This window comes from Onychostoma macrolepis, chromosome 02 (assembly GCF_012432095.1).
Source record: "Onychostoma macrolepis isolate SWU-2019 chromosome 02, ASM1243209v1, whole genome shotgun sequence".
NCBI classification, from domain to species: domain Eukaryota; kingdom Metazoa; phylum Chordata; class Actinopteri; order Cypriniformes; family Cyprinidae; genus Onychostoma; species Onychostoma macrolepis.
This window is the reverse complement of record NC_081156.1, coordinates 36,341,777-36,364,276: the sequence shown is the minus strand read 5'-3', so window position 1 is coordinate 36,364,276 and position 22,500 is coordinate 36,341,777. Positions and strand designations below refer to the sequence as shown.

The window sequence follows — 22,500 nt, the reverse complement described above, 5'->3', positions numbered from 1 at the left end:
GTTCTCAAATAGAGCGCCATTTAATACTCGGAGCCGTAGATCACTGACCAGCTACGCAATATCACGTTCGTTATCGAAGGCGATTCATCTGCGTTAATGAACGTGATATTGCGTAGCTGGTCAGAGAACTCTTTGAGAACAGGTGATGGAGATTTAGTGCTAATCACGGAACCGGCTTTACTGACACGATGCGCACGAATATCGCGTTCGATATATCGCCCGGCCCTAGGTGTATTCACACCCGTCTTGTGTGGTTCTGGTGCGGAGCATCAGCCGTAGCCAGACCCAGCTGAAGAGCGAACTCTGGTACGGTTGGATGGATGAACCAATGAATGGATGACCTTAGCACACACACACACACGTGCTTTTGTTTACAATTTCTGGTTCACTTACAAAAAGAGCAGCGTGAACGCGAACAGCACCAAACAACAACAAAAAAATCACCAGTATTTGCTCCGGACCAACATTCTTTCCTGGTGTGAATACACCCGAAGTATGGTACCAGAAGCTCAAAATTATCGTATTTGGGAGAAATCATACACCATCGTACACGAATCAGAATACAGCTATTTATCTAGATCAGAGGTCTCCAACCCTCATCAAACTCACCTGAAGCAGCTAATGAAGGTGTTCAGGGTTGCTTGATAATTACAGGCAGGTGTGTTGGAGCAGGGTTGGAGACCTCTGATCTAGATAAATGATTACAATGCTTCAAGAGTCGGGGGGGTGAAAACTTTTAAACTTTTTGAATTTGAAGATCAGGGTAAATGTAATTTATTTTGTTTCCTGGGAAACATGCAAGTATCTTCTGTAGCATCTGAAGGGCAGTACTAAATACAAAAAATATATATTTAGGCAAAGTAAGAAAAATGTACACATTCTGTTCAAAAGTTTTCACCCTCGGCTCATAATGCATCATGTTTCCTTCTGGAGCCTCAGAGAGCGTTTGAAGCTTCTGTGATAGTTGCGTATGAGTCTCTCAGTTGTTCTCAGTGTGAAAAGATGGATTTCAGAATAATACAGTCACTGTTGGAAAGGGTTGAAATACACAAAAATGATGGAAAACTAAAGAATGTGTGGGAGCCGAAGGATTTTTCTGAAGAACAGCAGGAAGTTTAACTGTTCAAGAGACTCATGAACAACTATCACGAAACAAAAAAACACAGCTGCGGATCATTCAGCGAACAACACAGTATTAAGAATCAAGGGGATGTAAACTTTTGAACCGGGTCATTTTTATAAATTCAACTATTTTTTCTTGTGGACTATATGTACACATTTTTTATGTGAAATATCTTATTCAGGTCAGTACTAAATAAACAATAACATGCATTTTGTATGACCCTTCTAATTTTGGTAAAATATTTTACATTTCGCAAATTCTGTGTGTAAACTTTTGACTTCAATATGACACACTCTTAAAAACAAAGGTGCTTAAAAGGTTCTTCACAGCGATGCCATAGAAGAGACATTTTTGGTTCCACAAAGAACCATTCAGTCAAAAGTTCTTTAAAGAACCATCCTTTTTATTTTGTGAATCAGAAAGGTTCTTCAGACGTTACAGGTTCTTTACGGAGCCATTTAGACATACAAGGTTCTTCTATGGCATGGTGAAGCACCTTTATTATTAAGAGTGCAGTTTGAGGTGATGTTTTAGTGTTGGTAACCCGTCTTGTGTGTTTGGTGGTGGTCCGCAGGATCTGATGGGTGTTCTGGGGAAGAGCGTGCGTGAGGTGGAGCGTGCCGTGGCGCAGCGAGACAGTCCTCCGGAGACGCCGCAGTTCACCAAAGCGCTCTGCATCATCCTGCACCTGCTGTTCCTGCTGGAGAAGCTGGAGTGCACTCCGGAGCAGGAGCACCAGAAGCGGCAGACCGTGTACCGGCTGCTGAAGCTCAACCCGCGGGCGCGGAGCGGCTTCTCGCCGCTGCACATGGCCGTGGACAAGGACACCACGTCAGTGGGCCGTTACCCGGTGGGGCGTTTCCCGTCGCTGTCCGTGGCGAGTCTGCTGCTGGAGTGCGGCGCTGACGTGGACTCGCGCGACTGCGAGAACAACACGCCGCTGCACATCGCCGCCGCTAACGGCTGCCCCGAGATCATGGCGGCGCTCATCCGGGCCGGAGCGCACTTCGACGCCACGAACGCGCGGCGCAAGACGGCCTACGATCTTCTGGACGAGCAGAGCAGCGGGCGGCACGCGCTACACCCGCTCAGCTACGTCACGCTGCAGTGTCTAGCGGCCCGCGCCATCGAGAGCCACAGACTGCCCTACAAAGGGCTGATCTCGGAGGAGATGGAGGCCTTCATCGAGCTGCACTGACCCCCAGCAATAATCCACCCAACTAGCCAATAATGCTCCCGAAGGCTCGTGGGTGATCTTCCAGGAAATTTGCCTCTTTCTGTTCTTGTCTTTGCCTGACAGGGCTCGTTTCAGGGCGTCACAAACTGCTTATCGATCGCATGATCAGAGCATTAATGCAAAAATGAAATGCAAGTGTTTTCTATCAGACTCTCTGGTTCTACCCGTCTCTCTTTTAGTGTGTCAACATGGTGTTGAGTTGCTTCTCGGTGATGATCCTGAAGGACTTTCGAAGCCCGTGGTGCCAAATGCTAGCCTTACACGGTTGTCTTTTCTAACAGCTTTGAATGTGTGCGGCTGTGATTTTAATGTGTTTTTACTGAATTTCCTTCCTCTGGGGATGGACTGTAATATATGGAACTTGGCACTTTATCCCCCCCGTATGAGAACAGCTATTTTTGAATTGCTGACGTTACATTGATATCTATGCAGTTTATTAACAGCGGTGGATTTGGAGTGACAGATTTGGCAACCAGGTTGTTTTTGTGTTTTCTTTTCCTTTGCAGGGTTACGTGAGAAGCTTCATATGCGTTCTAATCTTATTCTAAATGCCTGTAAGTTTTTATTCTTGGTAAGATTTCATGGCTGAACTGATTTATTTCTCTGTTGTCCGGTCTGTCATTGTAAATGCCACGCTGTGGAAGCACTTTGGAAATATTAACACTCTGTTTAACCTCGAAAACCAGAGACATCTCTCAGAAACTACAACTGATTTGGTTAATTTAAGACAATTTACTACAAGACAAAAATGTGTATGGTGGTGCCTGAATAAAATTCAAGTGTCCCGTCTGTCTGTCTGATGTTTGTTGGTCTCGGGAGCGACTGACGTAGATCTGAGTCCATCTGTGTGTGTGCATCATCCAACCGCTTTCCAGGCGTTATGCAAGTTCTTCCTTTTAACAACTTCAGAACTTGCTTACTTTAAGTAGCTGCGCTGATTATCTAATATCTTGCTATAGTTTATATCTTAATTTCTGGGTGCTGCTGCTGCTTCACGGCCAAAACAAATATTTCCATAAATGTGTTTGAGTTTCTGGTGTAGGTAATTTACATGTCTTCAATTAATGCTGTTATGTACATTTGTCTCATAAATCATGGGCAGGTCATATTTCACCCCAAAACCAAGAAACTGTGTAAAGAAAATGGAATTTAAGAATTATTTCTGTTGTTGTAATTCATTAGTTAATCCCCTCCTATATTTCAGAAACTACAGCAAAAAATACAGAGAAACTAAATTAGTATTCATTAGTAAAGTATAATTGGTATGAATGTCATGCTAGCATTTGTTGTGCTTTTAATTCTGGTTAAAAAAAAAAATTGTAGTATTGTGTCTAACAGGAGGATTTTCGTTACTGCGTTACAGTAAAAAGGCATACTTTTCTAATTTCGGCCAAAATTGAACAACTTTGAAGTAGTGATTTGGGGGTGAAATATGAAACATGACATTTCTTTCTCAGGCACAGCTTTCAAAGCTGATTGTGGTTCCTCTGAAATCTCAGGATCAAAGGTTAGTGTTGCTGCAGAAATCTTATGCGTTCAATGGAAACTGAAGTAATTTGTTGAATGAGCATTTAACGGCTCGTCTGAGAATCCTGCCACATTTACACACATGCAGCGTTTCAGTCATTTCCATCAGTGCCATTAACTTGATCCAGGTTAATTCTATTGTACTTAAAAATCTCTAGCCTTTATCTACAAAAATATAATGTTTAAAGCTATGTCTTGGATTCGTACGTTATTACAGTAATGCTGTCTTGTTTCGCTTCGCTCTTGCAGTTCGGTCTTGTTTGTTCAAAGCCACATATACAACAGAAACCCGATCTTCAGGCGAGCAGATATAAATAGCGTGTCATGAACGTCTGTGTGTGGGATCGCCTGTGTTTCCTTGACTATTTTAGGGTCCTGAAGTCCTGTGCGTGTAATCGAACCCTTGGCTCTGGGGTCAGTGATCCTGAAGGTCTGGAGCCACTCGTCCACCGCAGGGTCAGTCATCGTGTCCCATCTTTATTGATATTCCGTTTAAATACACTTTATGGGCTTGTGTCATTTCTATATGTGCTGTCCGACACAGATGCTGGAAGACACTGAGGATATAAAGCTCTGCGACGTTTAGATTTAGATTCATTTAGTGACAGAAGAGATGAGTTTTCGTGTAGACGTAGCATACGCTGCATTTAAAATGCAATCACACGCTTGTTTTATTTTACTACAGTAAACTACAGTGGAATTAATTTAACACATTTCTACAATTTTCATTTACAATATTCATTACAAAGGTAAAAAAAAAAAGTTTGCATTAGTTTTCACACCCTTCAGTCAGTATTTTTTAGATGCAGCAGTAAGAGTCTGAGTGATTCTGATCGTTTCTCTCATTCTTCTCAGATCATCATCACACACTCGGATCAGTTCTCAGATGGAGATCTGGACTGATGTAGCTGCGGTCAGCTCTGGATGGGAAGCACATCTTGTATCTTTGTAATGTGTTTTCAGCTGAAAGGCTGGGATGTTCTTCATGTACTGTAAAAAAAGTGTTTTTTTAAAGTAAAATAAAAATGATTGGAGTAACCTACAACTTACAATATAATACAATTTCAGTCTTTCTACTTAAAAAGAAATAAATAAATCCCTATTTAATTCAATTTGTTGCTTGCCGTTTCTTTGTAATTATTTGTGAAATTTGCTAGCTGTTTCTACTGCCAAAGACAATTACCAACAAAATAGTTTTAAAGTAAATTCTCATTTTTAATTTTAATGCCACAACACTGCTTCACAGATGTGTTTATAAATGAAATCCCTTAAATGCTCTTTATTTAACTATTTATGTGAACTGTAGCCCCAGCTGGTTGGTTAGGTTGGGGATGATGGGTTTGCTGTAAAAACTGCATTTTTGTCACAAAGAAATATCTTTTCAATCAATATATAACATGCTGTAAAGCTGCACGATGCGGTTTCTCCGAGCCTGATCTGAGGGTCATCTGAGCTCCTCCGTGACCCAGCTGGCCTCGGATCCGAGAATAAGACAATGGAGCCCATTATGACATAAGATGCCTCTTCGCTCGGATCACAGTCCTTTATTCAGAGCTCGAGTGACACCAGCGGGAGTTGAGTTCAGTCCGAGGCCGCTAGAGGGCGCCAGACTCCGGCGATCAGCGCAGAGAATCGCGGCTCTTTGTCCGAACACACGCCATTATCTCTGACAGAAATAACCAGAAGAGTTCCGTGCATCTGTGAAACCTGCTCGCTTCTTCTGTTCCTCTTCTCTGTGCATTCTTCTCTCAGAAATCTTTAACAATCTAATTCAGTGTAAGAAATTAATCTTTCTATTATTATTACAGCCTGACATTTTGGTTTTGTCATGTTTGCCTTTTATTAGGATAGGGCAGTATTTCAGGTGGGAAGTGGGAGGGATTGGGGAATGCTCGCGGGACTCGAACTCGGGACGCCCCGAAGCTCAACGGCGCATTGAATGAGAGACGTTTGATGAGAGTTGTTTTAGAACGTTTTTAAAAATGTCATCCACTGGAATACAGTATAAAACAAATGCAAAAGGTAAAAGAAGATACTGTTTACATCCATCTAGTTCGAAATATCATGTTTAATTAATGTTTTTGCAGCTTTGTGATATTTAGTGGCAAATTCAGAGTGAAAACTGTTTCACCGCCGTTTATTTTCGTGTCTTAAACAGTTTTAACTGCTAATTAATATAGAACAGGCAATGTGTTATAAATTGACATTTTCCCCAATGTTTGAAATATCTGGGTCAATTGTCAATTTGTCACATTTCTGCCCAGATCCAGTCAATAAATGTAGATCAACGTAACGAATTATTGTCCTTTAGGATTGTTAATCGAAAAGAACTCAATCTGTCGGCGAGACGCTTCATTGTTTCTGGAGGAGCGGATTGAGTCACGTCATCTCTGAGAGGAGGAGAGGAGAGGAAGAGGAGGAGGAGGAGGAGGAGGAGGAGGAGGGTACCGAGGAGGAGAGGCTGCTGCCTGCGAGCATCGATGACATCAACGAGCTCAAGAATCTCCGGAGGCTTCTGGAAATGGAGGCTCTGCCTGAGAACGGAATATGATGCTCGAGTCTCCTTCAAAGGCACCTTCGCGCAGGTAAACGCGGCTTCTGTGGTATATGTTGAGAAATGATCGCATGCCGGTGTTATATGTGCTCAGATTACACCTCCGTTCTCCCGGACCAGCCTGCGTTACCTGCGCGCTCGGAGAGTTATTGATGAAAGGGAACAGATGATTATGATTTCTTCGGCTGTTTATTTTGCTCGTCGTTCGGTCGCATCCAGACGCGTTTGCGCCTTTGTTCGGGTTTCGACTCTCTTTCTCTCCGGATTCACATCTCAAACCTTCCCTCGTGCCTTTGAAACACTGCGCGGATCCGGGTGGAGATGGGCGATAATTGAAGTGATGTGTGTTTTCTGACCTGGTCAGCGATCATGGCTGATAATAACAGCGAAATATGAAGGAAAATTACACCGGGACTCCTGCGAACAAAGCCTGTCTGCGCACCGACGCACGCCTGACGCGTCTGCAGTCTGCTAGCGATACAAATAACACACAACACATACAATACTACCAGCACAAAGAATATCATTTCTACAACTGGTAAACACCAGCAATGCGTGAGTTTTATATACAAACACAGACAGAACCTGCTCTTTAATTCAGTTTTAATGAGCTGCTAAAAAAAAAGCAAACTGTAATTGTGAAGAAACAGTACAATAATATATGAGTGGTTGCCAGGTGTTGCTAGGGTGTTATTATATATATATATATAAAATGTAATTTCACAGTTTTTTTATTCACCTCCCTGCTTGATTCTTGTTCTGTGTTTGTCACACACACACACACACACACACACACACACACACACACACTCCTCTCTCTCTCTCTCACACACACACACACACACACACACACCGGTGGCTCTTGGAAACGAGCATCAGCAGTTCCTCGCTGTAGATCTCATGGGTTTCTCATAATGATCTCAGCTGTGGCTATTTGTGGACATCAGCGTGAGTCAAAATCCTGCCAAATTCTCTCAATGGGATCAAACTTTGTTCATCCGTCCGCTGTGTGAGTGTTTTAATATCACATTATTCTGCATTAAACCTCCAAACCTAAAGCGTGAGATCCTGTCAGTTCGTCCACATTAGCTTCCCAAAGTTTGCAGAAGAATATCACAACAATTATTCGTTTTTAGGCTTTTGTCAAGAGAATAGATATTCAGTTTTTGTCTTTATATTTATGCATTTAGCAGATGCTTTTATCTAAAGTGATTTACAAATGTGGAAAACAACAAACGCTTCATCTTGCATCCATAAACACAAGAAGTGCTTGTAATATAAAGTTTCAAACATCATCTGGATCAGAACAAGGAAGGAATAAGGAATCGGCGTTTAGCCGAATGCAGTTAATGCTTCTGAGTTTCCAGCTTTTATACGTGTGTAGATATCATTTCAGAAACACTGAAAGTGCTGCTCATTTACTTGTGCTTTCTCTCGGCGAACGACAAACTGGGTGAAAAACAGCAGATGCAGGTTGGATGTCTGGAGGGGACTGTAAGAAACCACCCAGCAACCGCATCACACGCTGAAGCTGCTCAGAACGCTTTAGCATCATGCTGGATATGGTGTGATGTGCGTGTGCATGCGGAACACGTGTGCCGGTGGAGTCTAACAGTAATGATGTTCTCTGTGCTCGTATCACTGTATTAAACCCCATCATCATCCGTCTGTAATCTCTCCGGCTCCATCAGAACATGGTTTAATTCTGCTGCTGCACGGCTCATATTTTCATCTTCCGCTGCAGCGCTTCGCATGTGTTTTATGTAATTGTAATGCTCAGACGAGCCGGGGGTTAATTGCTCTGTTTTAAGATGCTTTGCTCGGTGTTTGGGTTAGAGCCGGTCACGCTGTGCTGGGGTGTAGCGTGAGACGGGTCAGTTTGCCTGAATAACAGCCTCGTCTACCGCTCAGCCCAGCGCAGCTACACGGTGCGTTAAACTCTCCGGATGATTTGAGCCGAGGGCGCAGCGGCTTCTCTGGTAGGACCCCTGTGATTGACAGACGAGCTCGGCGCGGTGATTTGTGATTGCGCTTCTGATTCGCATCTGATTGGTCCGGAGCGGTTTGACTGACAGGAGCGAGAGATGTTGAGAAGATGGCGACTGCTGTGGACGGAGCGTGTTATTTCAGACAAATGCTTTTGGGAATAGAATCGCTCGGCGTCCGTGTGCCAGAACGTGTGCCGATGGTTTCTCTGGATCCTGCTCATGTGTAAGCTTTACTCAGAAGACTGAAGCAAAGACAGACTGTTAATGTTTATAAACGGCTTGTGTGTTTATGTCCTGTGTGTTAGCGCTGAACACAGCGGGTCATTGGGTCACTCCAGAGCTTTTCTTTCACTGATGCTTTATATTATGCGGTCTGACCGTATGAATAAACGAACTCCAGCTCGTTTTCACTTGGCTTTGAATCGACTGAATATCTCAAGGCTGCTGGATGGAGGCGGAGCCACGTGACTCTCCTGACATCTGATTGGACGCCCCAAACTCATTCGCTGCTGGCTGTTTGATGATTGACATTTCATTTCAGTGATTGAGAAAGAAGTATTTCTTTTCATATTAATGTTGAATATTATGAGAATCTTAGCGCTGGTAGCAAGATTCAGAAGAACAAGGTTAAAGGCGGTCGCACACTCCGTGCTGCTCAAAATCCTGTAATTTTCCATTAAACTACATTATATTTGTCTTGGATTGCTGATAATGAATGTAATGATTTCACCCTGAACCGCAAGAGTGTGTTTAGACGTTTTTCAATAATACATTTGTCTTTCTGTGGACTGAATAAACAGATTCTGTGCCGTCGCTCTGATCGTGGAGCTCGGCGCTTCTCGTCGGGTTTAGGTTTCCTCAACGTTCACGAAACGGCATTGACCCGCGTGCATCAGCTCATCCGGTTTGTGTTTTGCCTGGTTTGATTAATGTACACCAGTGTGTTGACCTCTGACCTCGGCAGATTGGACGACTCCTGTAGGGTCACATCATGAAGCTGAGGAACAGAGAACAGATGAAGCTTTATGTGCTGAGAGCAGATGTCCTGTCGTTCTGTTCCTCGTTTGCTCTTTAATATTGATCTCTTGGCCTTGAAATCGACAGACTTCATTCACGAGCAGGTGACATCAATCCATGCGCTCAATAACTCGTCACTCAGCGTCTGACGATCAGAGAGAGACCTCGGGATAAACACCTCGTTCCCACAAAACACAACGATTCAAAGCAGCTTTAGATGTCAGAGGAGATCGTGTCAAAGTAATGTTCATATGGAAATATAACAATGCTATCGTTCCACGTGCCTTTAATGCACACGGCAAAAAATGGCTTTCTTACTTAGTATTTTTGGCTTGATTTCTAGCACAAATATCTGAAGCTTCTTATATCAAGATACCTGAGATGCGAAATAAAGGCAAGAAGTCTTGAATCAGAATGAAGTGAGTTTATGCTTAAAACAAGAACAAATAAAAAATTAACTTAATTCAAAAGGAAACAAGTGCACTGCTTTTCTTAGATTTGTTTGTCTTGTTTCCAGCCAAAATATCTAACAATTCTTAAATCACGAAGGATTTTCTAGACAAGTAACAATTATTGTCTCGTTCTCAGAAAAAGTTAAGTGAGTATTTGCATGAAACAAGCTAAATAATCTTATTACTTAAATTTGACTTGTTTTTTTCTGAAAACAAGACAATAATTGTTACTTGTCTAGAAAATCCTTCGTGATTTTTAAGAATTGTTAGATATTTTGGCTGGAAACAAGACAAACAAATCTAAGTAAGAAAAGCATTTTTTGCAGTGTGTAGTTTTCTGACCCGATGGCAGATATTTGTTCCTGTTTTAAGCATTAATTCACTTTATTATGATACATTTCCTAGAAAACAAGTAAATGTATCTCGATTCAAGAACGTTTCGATATTTGTAACAGAAAACAAGACAAAAATACTGAGGAAGAACGTCATTTTTTCAGTGCAGTGATTACAGTATTACAAGGATAATATTCGGCCAAACTGGGCATCTTTTCAAGGGTTTGGCAGAAGCATCCTCAGACCGTCTTATGAGTGATTTTGAATGATAAATGTGATTTCAGTCTTCCTGTAATTCCATCTGCCTGTGTTCTTACTGTAATGTGTGATACGTGAGCGCAGCACAGAGAGATTTACTGTAGATTCTCTTCCATCTGTGCAGCTGCTCAGCTTTACACGGTTTACAAGCTACTAACTAACACTAGTTAACCACTAACCTAGCTCTTATCGGCCGGATCCTCGTCTCAGTCGCTGGGATGTGCTCAAGACACATTTGTCCTTGTTCATCGCTGATGTATTTTTAATGTTTCATTTTGTGAGAACTAAATATATAAGTGTGGCTGCGGCCGGTGTGATTTATTAAAGATAAAATAATAATCCAGGAGAGAGGATCCGCCGTAGATTGCAGTGGCAGCTAAGCGTCTTGATTTATTTAAAACGACTGCGACGGAGCGCCGCTCACCAGCGCTGAACTTTAACACGCTTAAATTGATGCACAGAAAGATCCGCTTTACAGCTGTTTGCCCTCAGAGTTATGAATCAGAAGCAATTTGGCCAAATTGCCCAGAGTACAATACACACACACACACACACACACACACACACACACACACACACACACACACACACACACACACACAGGGTAATACCTTCATTCTGCTGGTTTGTCAGAAGTTACTACAGGAAGTAAATCCAGCCAATCAGATTTGAGCTTGCTGGGTTGAGAAAGTGCAGTCTGTGAGCGGAGTGTGTCAGGTTCAGGTGTGTGTGTGTGTGTGTGTGTGTGTGTCGTGATGGATGTCAGTCAGTCTGCAGGTCAGTCTGAGATCAAACGAGCTCGTTACCGGCCTCTGATTAACACAAGATGAATGAGACGAGCAGGAGAAGCGTGAAACAGTTCACTTTGCTCTGTTTTAAATGGAAATTTGATGCCCATCAACATGCAACAAAATTTGTATTCTGATTAAAATGATCAAGCTGTGTTTCTCTTTTGTGCTCAGCAGGGTTTGAACAGTGTGTGTCACGTCGGTGATTGTTTTAAAGTGATAGTTCACCCAAGAATGATCATCCTGTCATTTATTCACCCTCATGTTGTTCCACAATCAGCATTTTGTTTGCTGAACGCTTTGTGATCAGATCCAGCAGTAAATGACTGAGATGTTTAATTGTGAACGTGCTCTGCAGCGAGTCACTGATGTTTGTTATGCGTCACGTGGTCATTGCTCATCAGACGTCAGCGAGAGAAATAAACCTCATTCACACTTATTGAGAAGTCAGATATTCAAAAACAATGATTAGAAAAGACATTTTTACACTTTTGTATTTTTTTCTTGTCATATTGATGATGATGATAAATAGATTGAGGAATACACTGCAAAAAACGATTTTCTTAGTATTTTTGTCTTGTTTTCTTTATTTGTTGTGGCACATGACTATTAACTAATTGTTAAGTAATATGTCATTGTGGTTATAGATTTTGAATGAGTTAGTTAGTCGAGTGCCTCAACAAGTAAAGTCATAACAAAATGATACCCATGCAAATCATTAGCTAATGATTCATTAAAGCAGACAACTGGACGTTTAAAGGCATGGCTTCGACCCAATGTGGTAATTAACATATGAATTTACTTCATTAGTTAATAAAATAAGTTATTAGGTAGTAATATATTATGACGCATTTAACTGATAATAATTTATTGATTACTTACTCTATGAATCATATCGAATGTTCATTAGTTGCTGATGCAGTAATTGTTAATAAATGGTTTAGTTCTTCATGAGTTACACATTAACTCATGATTATCTGTGCATTAGTTAAGCATGAATTAATGCATATTAGTGTCACCGTATTGTAAAGTGTTACCGATTTTTCTTTTATGCCAAAAATCATTAGGATATTAAGTAAAGATCATGTTCCATGAAAATATTTTGTAAATTTACTACCGTAAATATATCAAAACTTCATTTTTGATTAGTAATATGCATTGCTAAGAACTTCATTTGAACAACTTTAAAGGTGATTTTCTCAATATTTTGATTTTTTTGCACCCTCAGATTCCAGATTTACAAATAGTTGTATCTCAGACAAATATTGTCCAACAAACCATACATCAATGGAAAGATTATTTATTCAGCTTTCAGGTGCTGTATGAATCTCAATTTCGAAAAATTGACACTTAAGACTGGTTTTGTGCTCCAGAGTCACAAATGTCTAAACATTCATGAATCAAGATGCATTTGTGATGACAGGTAAAATGACTTAAGATATTATGTCTTGAAAAGATGATCAAAATTTTGTTAGTTTTTGCTTAAAACAAGCAAAAATATTTGCCAGTGAGGTAAGAAAAATGATCTTAATTCAAAGGCAAAACAAGATTATTTTTCTTGCATCATTGGAAGATATTTTAGCTTATTAACAAAATTTTGATCATCTTTTCAAGACATAATAGTCATTTTACTTGTAAAGTAAATGCATCTTGATTCAAGAATTTTGAGATATTTATACTAGAAAACAAGACAACAATACTAAGACAGAAAATCATTTTTTGCAGTGAGAAGACACGAGGGTTAAAACAGCGCAGGACGTCCCTGTGATTTAATGCTGAAACGAGTGACTCGTGCTGTAAGTCTTGATATTTGATCTGTTCTCTGGCTTTAATCGACGTGTTTCTCTGCGTGCGACGAGGACGGAAGCGTCAGACGAGTGAATGAGAGATTTGTGCTGAATATACGCAGCGTTTCTTATCGCGCCGGCCTTTGATTCCCGCTGCAGCCCACAATGGAGCTCTCTCTCGGGCGGAGCTGATGTGTGTCATACTCTCATTTGTAATAACAGCAGATTATAAAGGATGATCCGGGCTTTGCGAGGCCTGTTTCCGGTGCAGGAGGGATGTGAACGCAAGAGCGCTCGTCCTTTTGATGAGCGTCTGACATCGCGGTACTTCCTTCACTGTGTTCGTTCTGTTTATCTGCTGTTCTAATGATCTTCACTCAGCCCTGTCTTCACTTCATGACACGTGTAGGTGTGCATTAATCTGCATGTTTTGTCACACCAGCGTTATATTGAATGTCGATGACGTCTGCAGGCGTGTTATTATCTTAACTGCTAATTTAGCAGAACTGTCCTCTGTGTCCGATCCGTTCAGAGGAAAGCTGTCTGTTATTCATTCATCGGTCAGCGCTCTGAGCTGGTGTCTGGATGAATCTCAAGCGCTCGCTGCTATTTTTAGTGTCTTTCTCCGTTTCTGCCCAAAGATCTTCTTCGCCTGCTGGTTTTTCTGATCAGGTGAAGAAGTCTAGTTAAATCAAACACACACGTGCTCCTCGCTGACGGTCTGTGAGCCGCCGTCGAGCTCCGAAGCATGAACTGCAGGGGATTTGCTTCATTTGCCGTTAATCCACCTGCGTCGTTAGTCTGGGCTTCAGGGGGCCGCGGGGGCCACGGTTAACCTCACAAACACACTGAATCTTAATCACAAAGCTGTGATAAACCACTCTCTCTGGATAAATGCACACAATGCTGTTGGTCGTACGAGTCTTCAATCTGATAATATTCAGTCGTGTTATATGAGGAGGTTATTTTGAGATCATAGATATCGTTTTATGAAGCTTCACATCCAACCAAAAGCTTGTAATCTATAGTGTGTTCATGTGTAGCGGTTGACCATTATGGGTTTATCAATGGCTAATGTCAATATTGATATTTAGAGATCAGGTGTCTGCTCCTGATGTGTGTGTGTGTGTATATATACAGTGCATGCATAATTATTATGTAAATTGATATTCTGATCAGATTTTTTTCATGTTGTATTTAATCATTTATAATAAGTGATAAATAATTGACCCTGAAAGCCGGAAGTGAAAAACTCCTTATATTCAGGTGCGCAGAATTATTCAGCAGGTTTTCTTTATAGATAAAATGAGCCAAAAAGAGATTTTGACCTCAGACTGAAAACTCTTTAAGTGCCCATGAGATGGATGCAATACTAGAATGAGCAAAGTTAAGGCATGACCATTGGTCAGCGAAATGCTCTCTGGGTCAGCAGGGTCAGACAAAAACAGGTGGAGAAGAAAAGATGCATGTTAACTGCAAAACAATTAAGAATTAAGGTGAAGAATTAGGTGTGAAACCATCAGGAACCATTTAGTCTCCAGAAGTGCAAGCTGTCAGGTTCTCAGAGGCTTTGTTTGGGTAGAAATCCTAAACAATAACCCTCACTTAATAAGAATAGCATGCTGAAGTGTTGTGAAATACATGAAGACTGATTTTTGTTTCGTAGGCTTTATAGACGGATAAGTTGAGAGTGATTCTTGAAGGACCAGCACCACATTCTCTTGTATCACTCTTTCAAGAATTTATCTTCAAGAATCTGGCAGAAAGATTTGGGAGTTCAGTTTTAGTCCATCTCTGCAAGACAGACTTTTCAGGATAAGAGCAACCTAGTGCCAGATTCTTGAAGATACATTTTCAACTTGCATAATAATTATGCACGCACTGTGTATATATACTGTATATATATGTGTAACTCGGTTCAGTGACAGCATGTGAGATTGCTGAAATGAATGTTGATTATTTCTAAAATATTTACTCAAAATGTGCACCTACTGGCCTAACAATCGGTAGGTGTTTAACTGACACTGTTTTAGTGTTTTTATCATCTGAAAATAGCTAAATATCAGTTGATCGTTATTATTATGAGCTGACGAGATGTAGCCGTTCACACCTCATTAATGCAGATTGCGTGTCTGGTGTTTATCCAATCAGAATCCAGCGTTTGTTTTGTCCTATGTATCAGTTTTGACCATAATCAGCATAATTTAAATGGTGCACAGAAACCGCAATTCTGACATTCAGGAGGATTTCACCTGCTTCTTGTCACCAAATTAAACTGCATCAGCTGCCTACGTTGCTCTCGCTCCGTCTTGTGTGTTTTTCCATGTGTGTTCCGGCGAGCTTCACGTCTGCAGCATGACGCCGCGCCATCTGTCCGCGCTGAACACGCCAGAAACTCCACCGAGAGTCCCAGAGAAGACGCTCTTCACCAGTGCAGCGCTGATTCAACCCTCGGAAGCGCTCAGACTGATGTTTGTTTGAAGGACGGTTGAGGTTTCTGCTCGTGTGAGAGTTAGCGAGCGCTGGATGAAGCCGACGGGAAGATCTCACAAAGCCGTGCAAGTTAAATTTAATCTCTGGACAGCTTCCAGTTGTAGCCTGCAGGGGTTTGAGCTCTGCGTCAGAACAGCCGTGGTTTACCATTTGTTCTGCGGGATCAAAGACTTTTATGTTAAACAGAATTTACAGCCGCCATAGAGCTCGCGGTCTTGGAGCGGCGTGGACGGGTCAGAAGAGCCGCTGCTTCTGAGGGTCAAACAGTCACTGGATCTGACCACGTTTGCTGGGAGAGTGAAATTAAATCTTTAAAACGTACTCAGAGATGCTCATGTATAGCTGCATATTCCATTGCTGATTTATGTGCACTATATATGTCCTCAATGCACTGAACAAAATTATAATACATTTTAAGGTAAGTGGTTGCAAACAATTTATTTTAGCTACATTTAAAATGTTGAAAGTTAGTCAACTAAATTTGTTTATTTAAATGTAGCTAAAATAAATAGATTGCAACCACTTACCTTAAAATTGAGTAAATTCAATGAATCATTTTTTCAGTGTGTGCTATTGGCAGGACTGAATTCTGTCTGTAAAGTCTACAAGTCTACAAACGTTTACACTTTTTTTATTACATTTTTTTTTCTTCTGGACTTTTTGTACAATTATTTAATTTTTTGTCTTTTTTTTTTGCCCCATAAGCTACCTTTTCAGTTAGGGCCCTATGAAATCCATTTTATTTTTCGCTAAATTCTGTCTTTTCCATTTAATTTTTTTCTGGAATCAGTGTTATATAATTTACTACAAATTCAGCATCAAAAAAGGTGTCTAATGAAATAAATTAAACTTTTTAATAAATTTCATCAACCTTCTAATATCTAGTCATATGAGAATTTAACAGTTAATTTATAACAGAGCAATGCATTTTTATTTTTAGCCAAATAAGATGCTGCACAACAGAACTGTATACATTAGAAAATATATTGGGTCTGTGTAATTGCTCAATAATATTATTATCATTATTATTACATTGATAAGTAGGCTACATTTTTGTATACAGTAGTGATATATTTCTTATGTTGGCGGTTTGTGCTGAAGATCAGTGTGTGTTTGACGTGGGTTTTTTCTCAGAGTAAAGCTGAAGCCACTCTCAGAGCAGCTCTGGAGATGAAGTTCACGTGCTCATATATTGAGACGCAGACACTGAAAACATGTTTGATTAAGCCTAGTGTGTTTGAACCCCTACATGACTGCACTTTCTCCCAAACTGTGAATCCAGTCAAATTCAAATTTGGTTTCTGTTGATTTTGACGTTTGCGTGTGCATTTACTGCACTGGAACCCTAACTCATATTTCCACTCTATATGCTCTTTACATGTGTTTCTACTGCTTTGGCTTGGATTCCCAGTGAATGTGTGCGCTGACGCTGCTGTGCTCTTTGAATGCTCGCGCTTGCAACAGACGCTGCGCTTCGGGGTCGTGTCTGCAGCTTGTCTGTAGAGGAACTGGAGCGTTTCAGCTGTTAAGCATTAGTGTTGTTTTCACACACATCTGCACTGGCGCAAGCTTCATTTAACATCGATCAGCCGCGCAATCTGCTGCCGCCACCCTCCGTAAGCGGCTTGCGGCCTGCGCTAACCCAACGCCCGTCATTTGCCTGTCTTTGACCCGCGGCCTGTCCTTCCGCAGATGTCCTGACCCGCGACAGCTGGAGGCTCGTTCCCGCGCCGTAAGACGGCCAATCAGCACAGACGACGGCTTTAGAGCCTAACCCTAACCCCACACAACAGCTACTGTCAGCTCCGTCAACTTCCCCTTGTACACAGTGTGGAGTCTGACATCAAGCATCACGCGTTCACAGCTGGCTAGTCTAATGGTTTATTTGCTTGTTCTAAGCAAAAACTTACTTAATTTTGACTAGTTTTTCTGAAAACGACAATAATGTTTACTTGTCAAGAAAATCCTTCTTGATTTAAGAATTTTTAGATATCTTGGTTGGAAACAAGACACAAAATCTATGTAAGAAAAGCATTTTTTTGCAGTGTATTAACAATGTTTTGAAGAATTTCTATCAAATGCAAGAAGTGTTTCAATATCTAGAGCTGTTTCTGCATTGAGACAAACGATATATGACGTATTTGACTGTGTTTGTGTTCATGTTATCGTATGTTACACGGATCTCTGGACCTCAGCAGTGCTTCTGGACATTTGACTGTTTATATACAGTTTGGTTTGTTTTTTGTTGTTCTCATTATTCTCAATAGTGATTCTCATTACCGCAATAATTGTCATTATTAATCAGCATCGTACTTAAACATATATCATTTCAACATCATTTATCACATCATTTTTTAAAACTAAAGTAATAAGAATTTGATTGTCATATGTTTAATTGTCAAGAAAACAATGTCATTATAAAGATATTTCCTAAAAATAGGCTTAATTTTCTTTATGCAAATTTCAAAACAATTTCTATTTTTTCTTTAGATTTTTTGCATGTAGTTGCATTTTAAATTGAATTGAATCAGGTAATGAACGGCATCAGTGAACATTCGTTCGACCTCAGGGTCACATGACACCAATCAGGTCTGCTGGCTGGTTTGGATGGTTGCCATGGAAACCATATTCCCAGCGGCCGCTGGTTCTCCGTGGATCCACAAACACGGCCAGCAGTAGAGAGAGAGAGAGAGAGAGAGATGGGCAGAGAGAGAGAGAGAGAGAGAGAGAGAGAGATGGGCAGAGAGAGAGAGAGAGAGAGAGAGAGAGAGAGAGAGAGAGAGAGAGAGAGAGAGAGAGAGAGAGAGAGAGAGAGAGAGAGAGAGAGAGAGAGAGAGAGAGAGAGAGATGGGCAGAGAGAGAGAGAGAGAGAGAGAGATGGGCAGAGAGAGAGAGAGAGAGAGAGAGAGATGGGCAGAGAGAGAGAGAGAGAGATGGGCAGAGAGAGAGAGAGAGAGAGAGAGAGAGATGGGCAGAGAGAGAGAGAGAGAGAGAGAGAGATGGGAGAGAGAGAGAGAGAGAGAGAGAGAGAGAGAGAGAGAGAGATGGGCAGAGAGAGAGAGAGAGAGAGAGAGATGGGCAGAGAGAGAGAGAGAGAGAGAGAGAGAGAGAGAGAGAGAGAGATGGGCAGAGAGAGAGAGAGAGAGAGAGATGGGCAGAGAGAGAGAGAGAGAGAGATGGGCAGAGAGAGAGAGAGAGAGAGAGAGAGAGGTGGTTGACTAGGCAACAGTAAGATAAGATACGCCTCGATGCACCAGAGATAAATAACCGCTTCAGATACAGTGAGAGAGGCTCAGATGCTGCTGTTAGTCTCTGATCGACAGACAGACAGCGCTGCATGACATTAATTCATGTTTCTGGTTTTACTCCGATTGCTTCATCACTGCAGGTTATTCTGGAAAAATATACAACGTTTGTCTCATAATATTTCTTCTAAACGTAATCACTCAATCAGCCTCTGCTTAGCTTTCCTTTGGCAGCACACGCATGGGTTAATGTTAATTAATATCTTAAACAGATGTTCAGACACTGTTTTAGCAAATTCAACTAGTCTCTAGATTTTTGTCTCATTGAATATCCTGTTGAACAGTAATAATATACAGTGAGGTAAAAAATAATTTGATCTCCTGCTGATTTTGTATGTTTGTCCACTGACAAAGAAATGATCAGTCTATAATTGTAATGGTAGGTTTATTTGAACAGTGAGAGACAGAATAATAACAACAAAATCCAGAAAAACGCATTTCAAAAAAGTTATAAATTGATTTGCATTATAATGAGTTAGGGTTAGGTCTCAAAGGGATCAAATAAGTATTTGACCCCTATGCAAAACATGGCTTGGTACTTGGTGGCCAAACCCTTGTTGTCAGTCACAGAGGTCAGACGTTTCTTGTAGCTGGTCACCAGGTTTGCACACATCTCAGGAGGGATTGTGTCCCACTCTCTGCAGATCCTCTCCGAGTCATTAAGGTTTCGAGGCTGACGTTTGGACACTCGAGCCTTCAGCTCCCTCCACAGATGTTCTATGGGATGAAGGTCTGGACACTGGTTAGGCCACTCCAGGACCTTAATGTGCTTCTTCTTGAGCCGCTCCTTTGTTGCCTTGGCCGTGTGTTCTGGGTCATTGTCATGCTGGAAGACCCATCCATGACCCATTTTCAATGCCCTGGCCCTGACAGTACACAGCCCCGTCCATCGTCCCTTTGATGCGGTGCAGTTGTCTTGAACCCTCAGCAGAAAAACACCCCCGAAGCATCATGTTTCCACCTCCATGTTTGACGGTGGGGATGGTGTTCTTGCGGTCATAGGCAGCATTCCTCCTCCTCCACACACGGAGAGTTGAGTTGATGCCAAAGAGCTGGATTTTGGTCTCATCTGACCACAACACTTTCCCCCGGTTCTCCTCTGAATCATTGCCAAACTTCAGACGGCTGCACATGTGCTTTCTGGAGCAGGGGGAGCTTGCGAGCACTGCAGGATTTCAGTCCTTCACGGCGTAGTGTGTTGCCAGTTGTTTTCTTGGTGACTATGGTCCCAGCTGATCATTGACGAGATCCTCCGTGTAGTTCTGGGCTGATTCCTCAGCGTTCTCCTGATCACTGAAGCTCCACGAGGTCAGATCTTGCATGGAGCCCCAGTCCGAAGGAGATGGACAGTTATTTTGTGTTTCTTGTGAATAATCGCACCAACTGTGGTCACCTTCTCACCGAGCTGCTTGCCGATGGTCTTGTAGCCCATTCCAGCCTTGTGTAGGTCTACAATCCTGTCCCTGACGTCCTTGGACAGCTCTTTGGTCTCGGTCATGCTGGAGAGTCTGGAATCTGATTGATTGCTTGCTTCTGTGGACAGGTGTCTTTTATACAGGTAACAAACTGAGACTCCCTTTAAGAGAGTGCTCGTAATCTCAGCTCGTTACCTGTATAACAGACACCTGGGAGCCAGAAATCTTGCTGACTGATAGGGGATCAAATACTTATTTCACTCATTAAAATGCAAATCAATTTATAACTTTTTTGAAATGCGGTTTTCTGGATTTTGTTGTTGTTGTTCTGTCTCTCACTGTTCAAATAAACCTACCATTAAAATGATAGACTGATCATATCTTTGTCAGTGTCAAACGTACAAAATCAGCAGGGGATCAAATAATCCCCCCCCCCCCCACTGTACAGTCACATGTGTTCAAGTCAAGCCACATTTATTTCTATTGTGCTTTATATAATACAAAGGCTCGGTTTCACAGACGGGGCTTAGTTTGAGCCAGGACTAGGCCTTAGTTAAATTAAGATATTTAAGCAGCTTTTATCAAAATGCCTTAGAAGGAAACGTTACAGGTGTGCATCTTGAGACGCAACAATGGCACTGATGTATTTTAAGATATGTCAGAGCAAGATATTTTCAGTTGAGACGGCTCTAACAAGCATTTTAGTCTGTGACTAGATTAACCCTTGTCTGTGAAACCGGGGGAGATTGTGTAAAATTAGCTTCACGGTAATAAACAGGAAAATAACAGAATGAATTATGGAAATTATGGAGAGTTCAGATTCCATAAGACTCAGGTCAGTTCAGCGTTGCTTCAGTTCAGATCTATAACAGCGTAAAGTAATCAGATCGTGTTTGTGATGTTGAGAAAGCCTCACAGTGTTCGACTCTTCAGAAATCAGTCTGTATCTGAGAACGTATCTCTTGCTAAAATCAGTGTACGGCACAGTCTCTCACCGCTTTATTAGACAATCTTTCCTGTATGTTATATAATATTTGTTCATTTAAATCTGCCATGTCGTGTCTGATTGTAGGAATACCGGATCAGACCGCTGAGGATTATGAAAACCAGGACATGAAGCTCAAACACATCTAGAAAAAAAGAGAAACGAGTGTGGTGAGTATCTGTCATCTCTGTGTGTGTGTGTGTGTGTGCTGGATAATCACATGTTCCTCTATTTTTGGACGTGTCGCCTCTTCTCAAGCGTGTCGTGGATCTCTGAAGGTGTCTTGATTGAATTCTGACAGCAAAGCCCAACTCCTCCTCGGTCGTTTCCTCGAGCGAAGGAAATAAGAAGCATGTTCGTCTTGCACTTTAGCTTTGAGGACCTGACAGCACCGGTGCCATCTGCATGTTATCTGCACATTAGCATGCGTTTAGCGGCACCCCTGCGAAGAGACGGCGTTCTGTTTGGAACTAATGGCGCATTGCACAGTTAAAGCGCAGCTCGTTCTGCTAGCATATGCTCGCGTGGGTCTTTAGCTGCTGTTTTATGATCCCGTGTCGAACTGTGTTTGTGGAGCGACTCAACATCTGGCACGTAAGCGGGTCGTGACCTGAGCGAATGTCTGGACGCACCGATAACCCGCTAGAGGAGATTACTGAGACTCTGTTTCACTCGCTGCTCTGATGATGAGGACAAACTCGCTCCTCAACTCACCTTTGAATTCTGTGCTGCTTTTTTAGCGTCTCAAACGTTCCTGCTAGTCATGAATGAGATCTCTGGCGATCATCATCGTCCGAGTGTGAAAAGCAGATGTGGAGCGACTGATATCGGATCGCCACACACCTGCTCGCAGCCCTGGAATAATCTGTTTTCCGGAGTAAATATTGACTCCTGGCCGTTGGCCGTGGAGGTTTTGCAGGCCTCCCTCCCGGAAGACGACGCTCCAAACTGCACTTAACATGAGGTCCGAGAGTAAAACGCACAATGCCTGGGAAGCTTTTCAATAATTAATGGGCTCTCTCGTAAAAAATCCATCTCTGTGAGAGCGGAGTGATGGTGTTGAGATGACGTCTGTGGACAGCAGCACTTTACTCTCGTCTCTTTGAGTGCATGTTTGAGTCCAGACCAGAAAAGCATCGACTGTATTAAACATCCGTCGTATAATCGGCATAACGAGCCGCGTCTCTGCTCGAGATCAGAAAAACTTGCAGCGATGATGATGAACGTGGCTTCATCAA

At 41.9% G+C, this 22,500-nt stretch overlaps 2 protein-coding genes across 2 annotated transcripts in view; both read left to right on the top strand.

Moving 5' to 3' along the window:
- The window catches only part of fem1a (fem-1 homolog a), a 4,750-nt gene extending 1,601 nt beyond the window's left edge, over positions 1–3,149 (top strand). The window contains exon 2 of the mRNA XM_058761537.1: positions 1,698–3,149. Within this exon, the coding sequence (XP_058617520.1) occupies positions 1,698–2,321 (624 nt within the window). The 3' untranslated portion in view covers positions 2,322–3,149. The remainder of the gene's footprint in view (positions 1–1,697) is intronic.
- Positions 3,150–15,457: 12,308 nt separating this feature from the next.
- The window catches only part of LOC131553972 (receptor-type tyrosine-protein phosphatase S-like), an 85,114-nt gene continuing 78,071 nt past the window's right edge, over positions 15,458–22,500 (top strand). The window contains 2 exon segments of the mRNA XM_058798975.1: positions 15,458–17,790; positions 21,350–21,432. The gene's annotated coding sequence lies outside the window, so the exon portion shown is untranslated.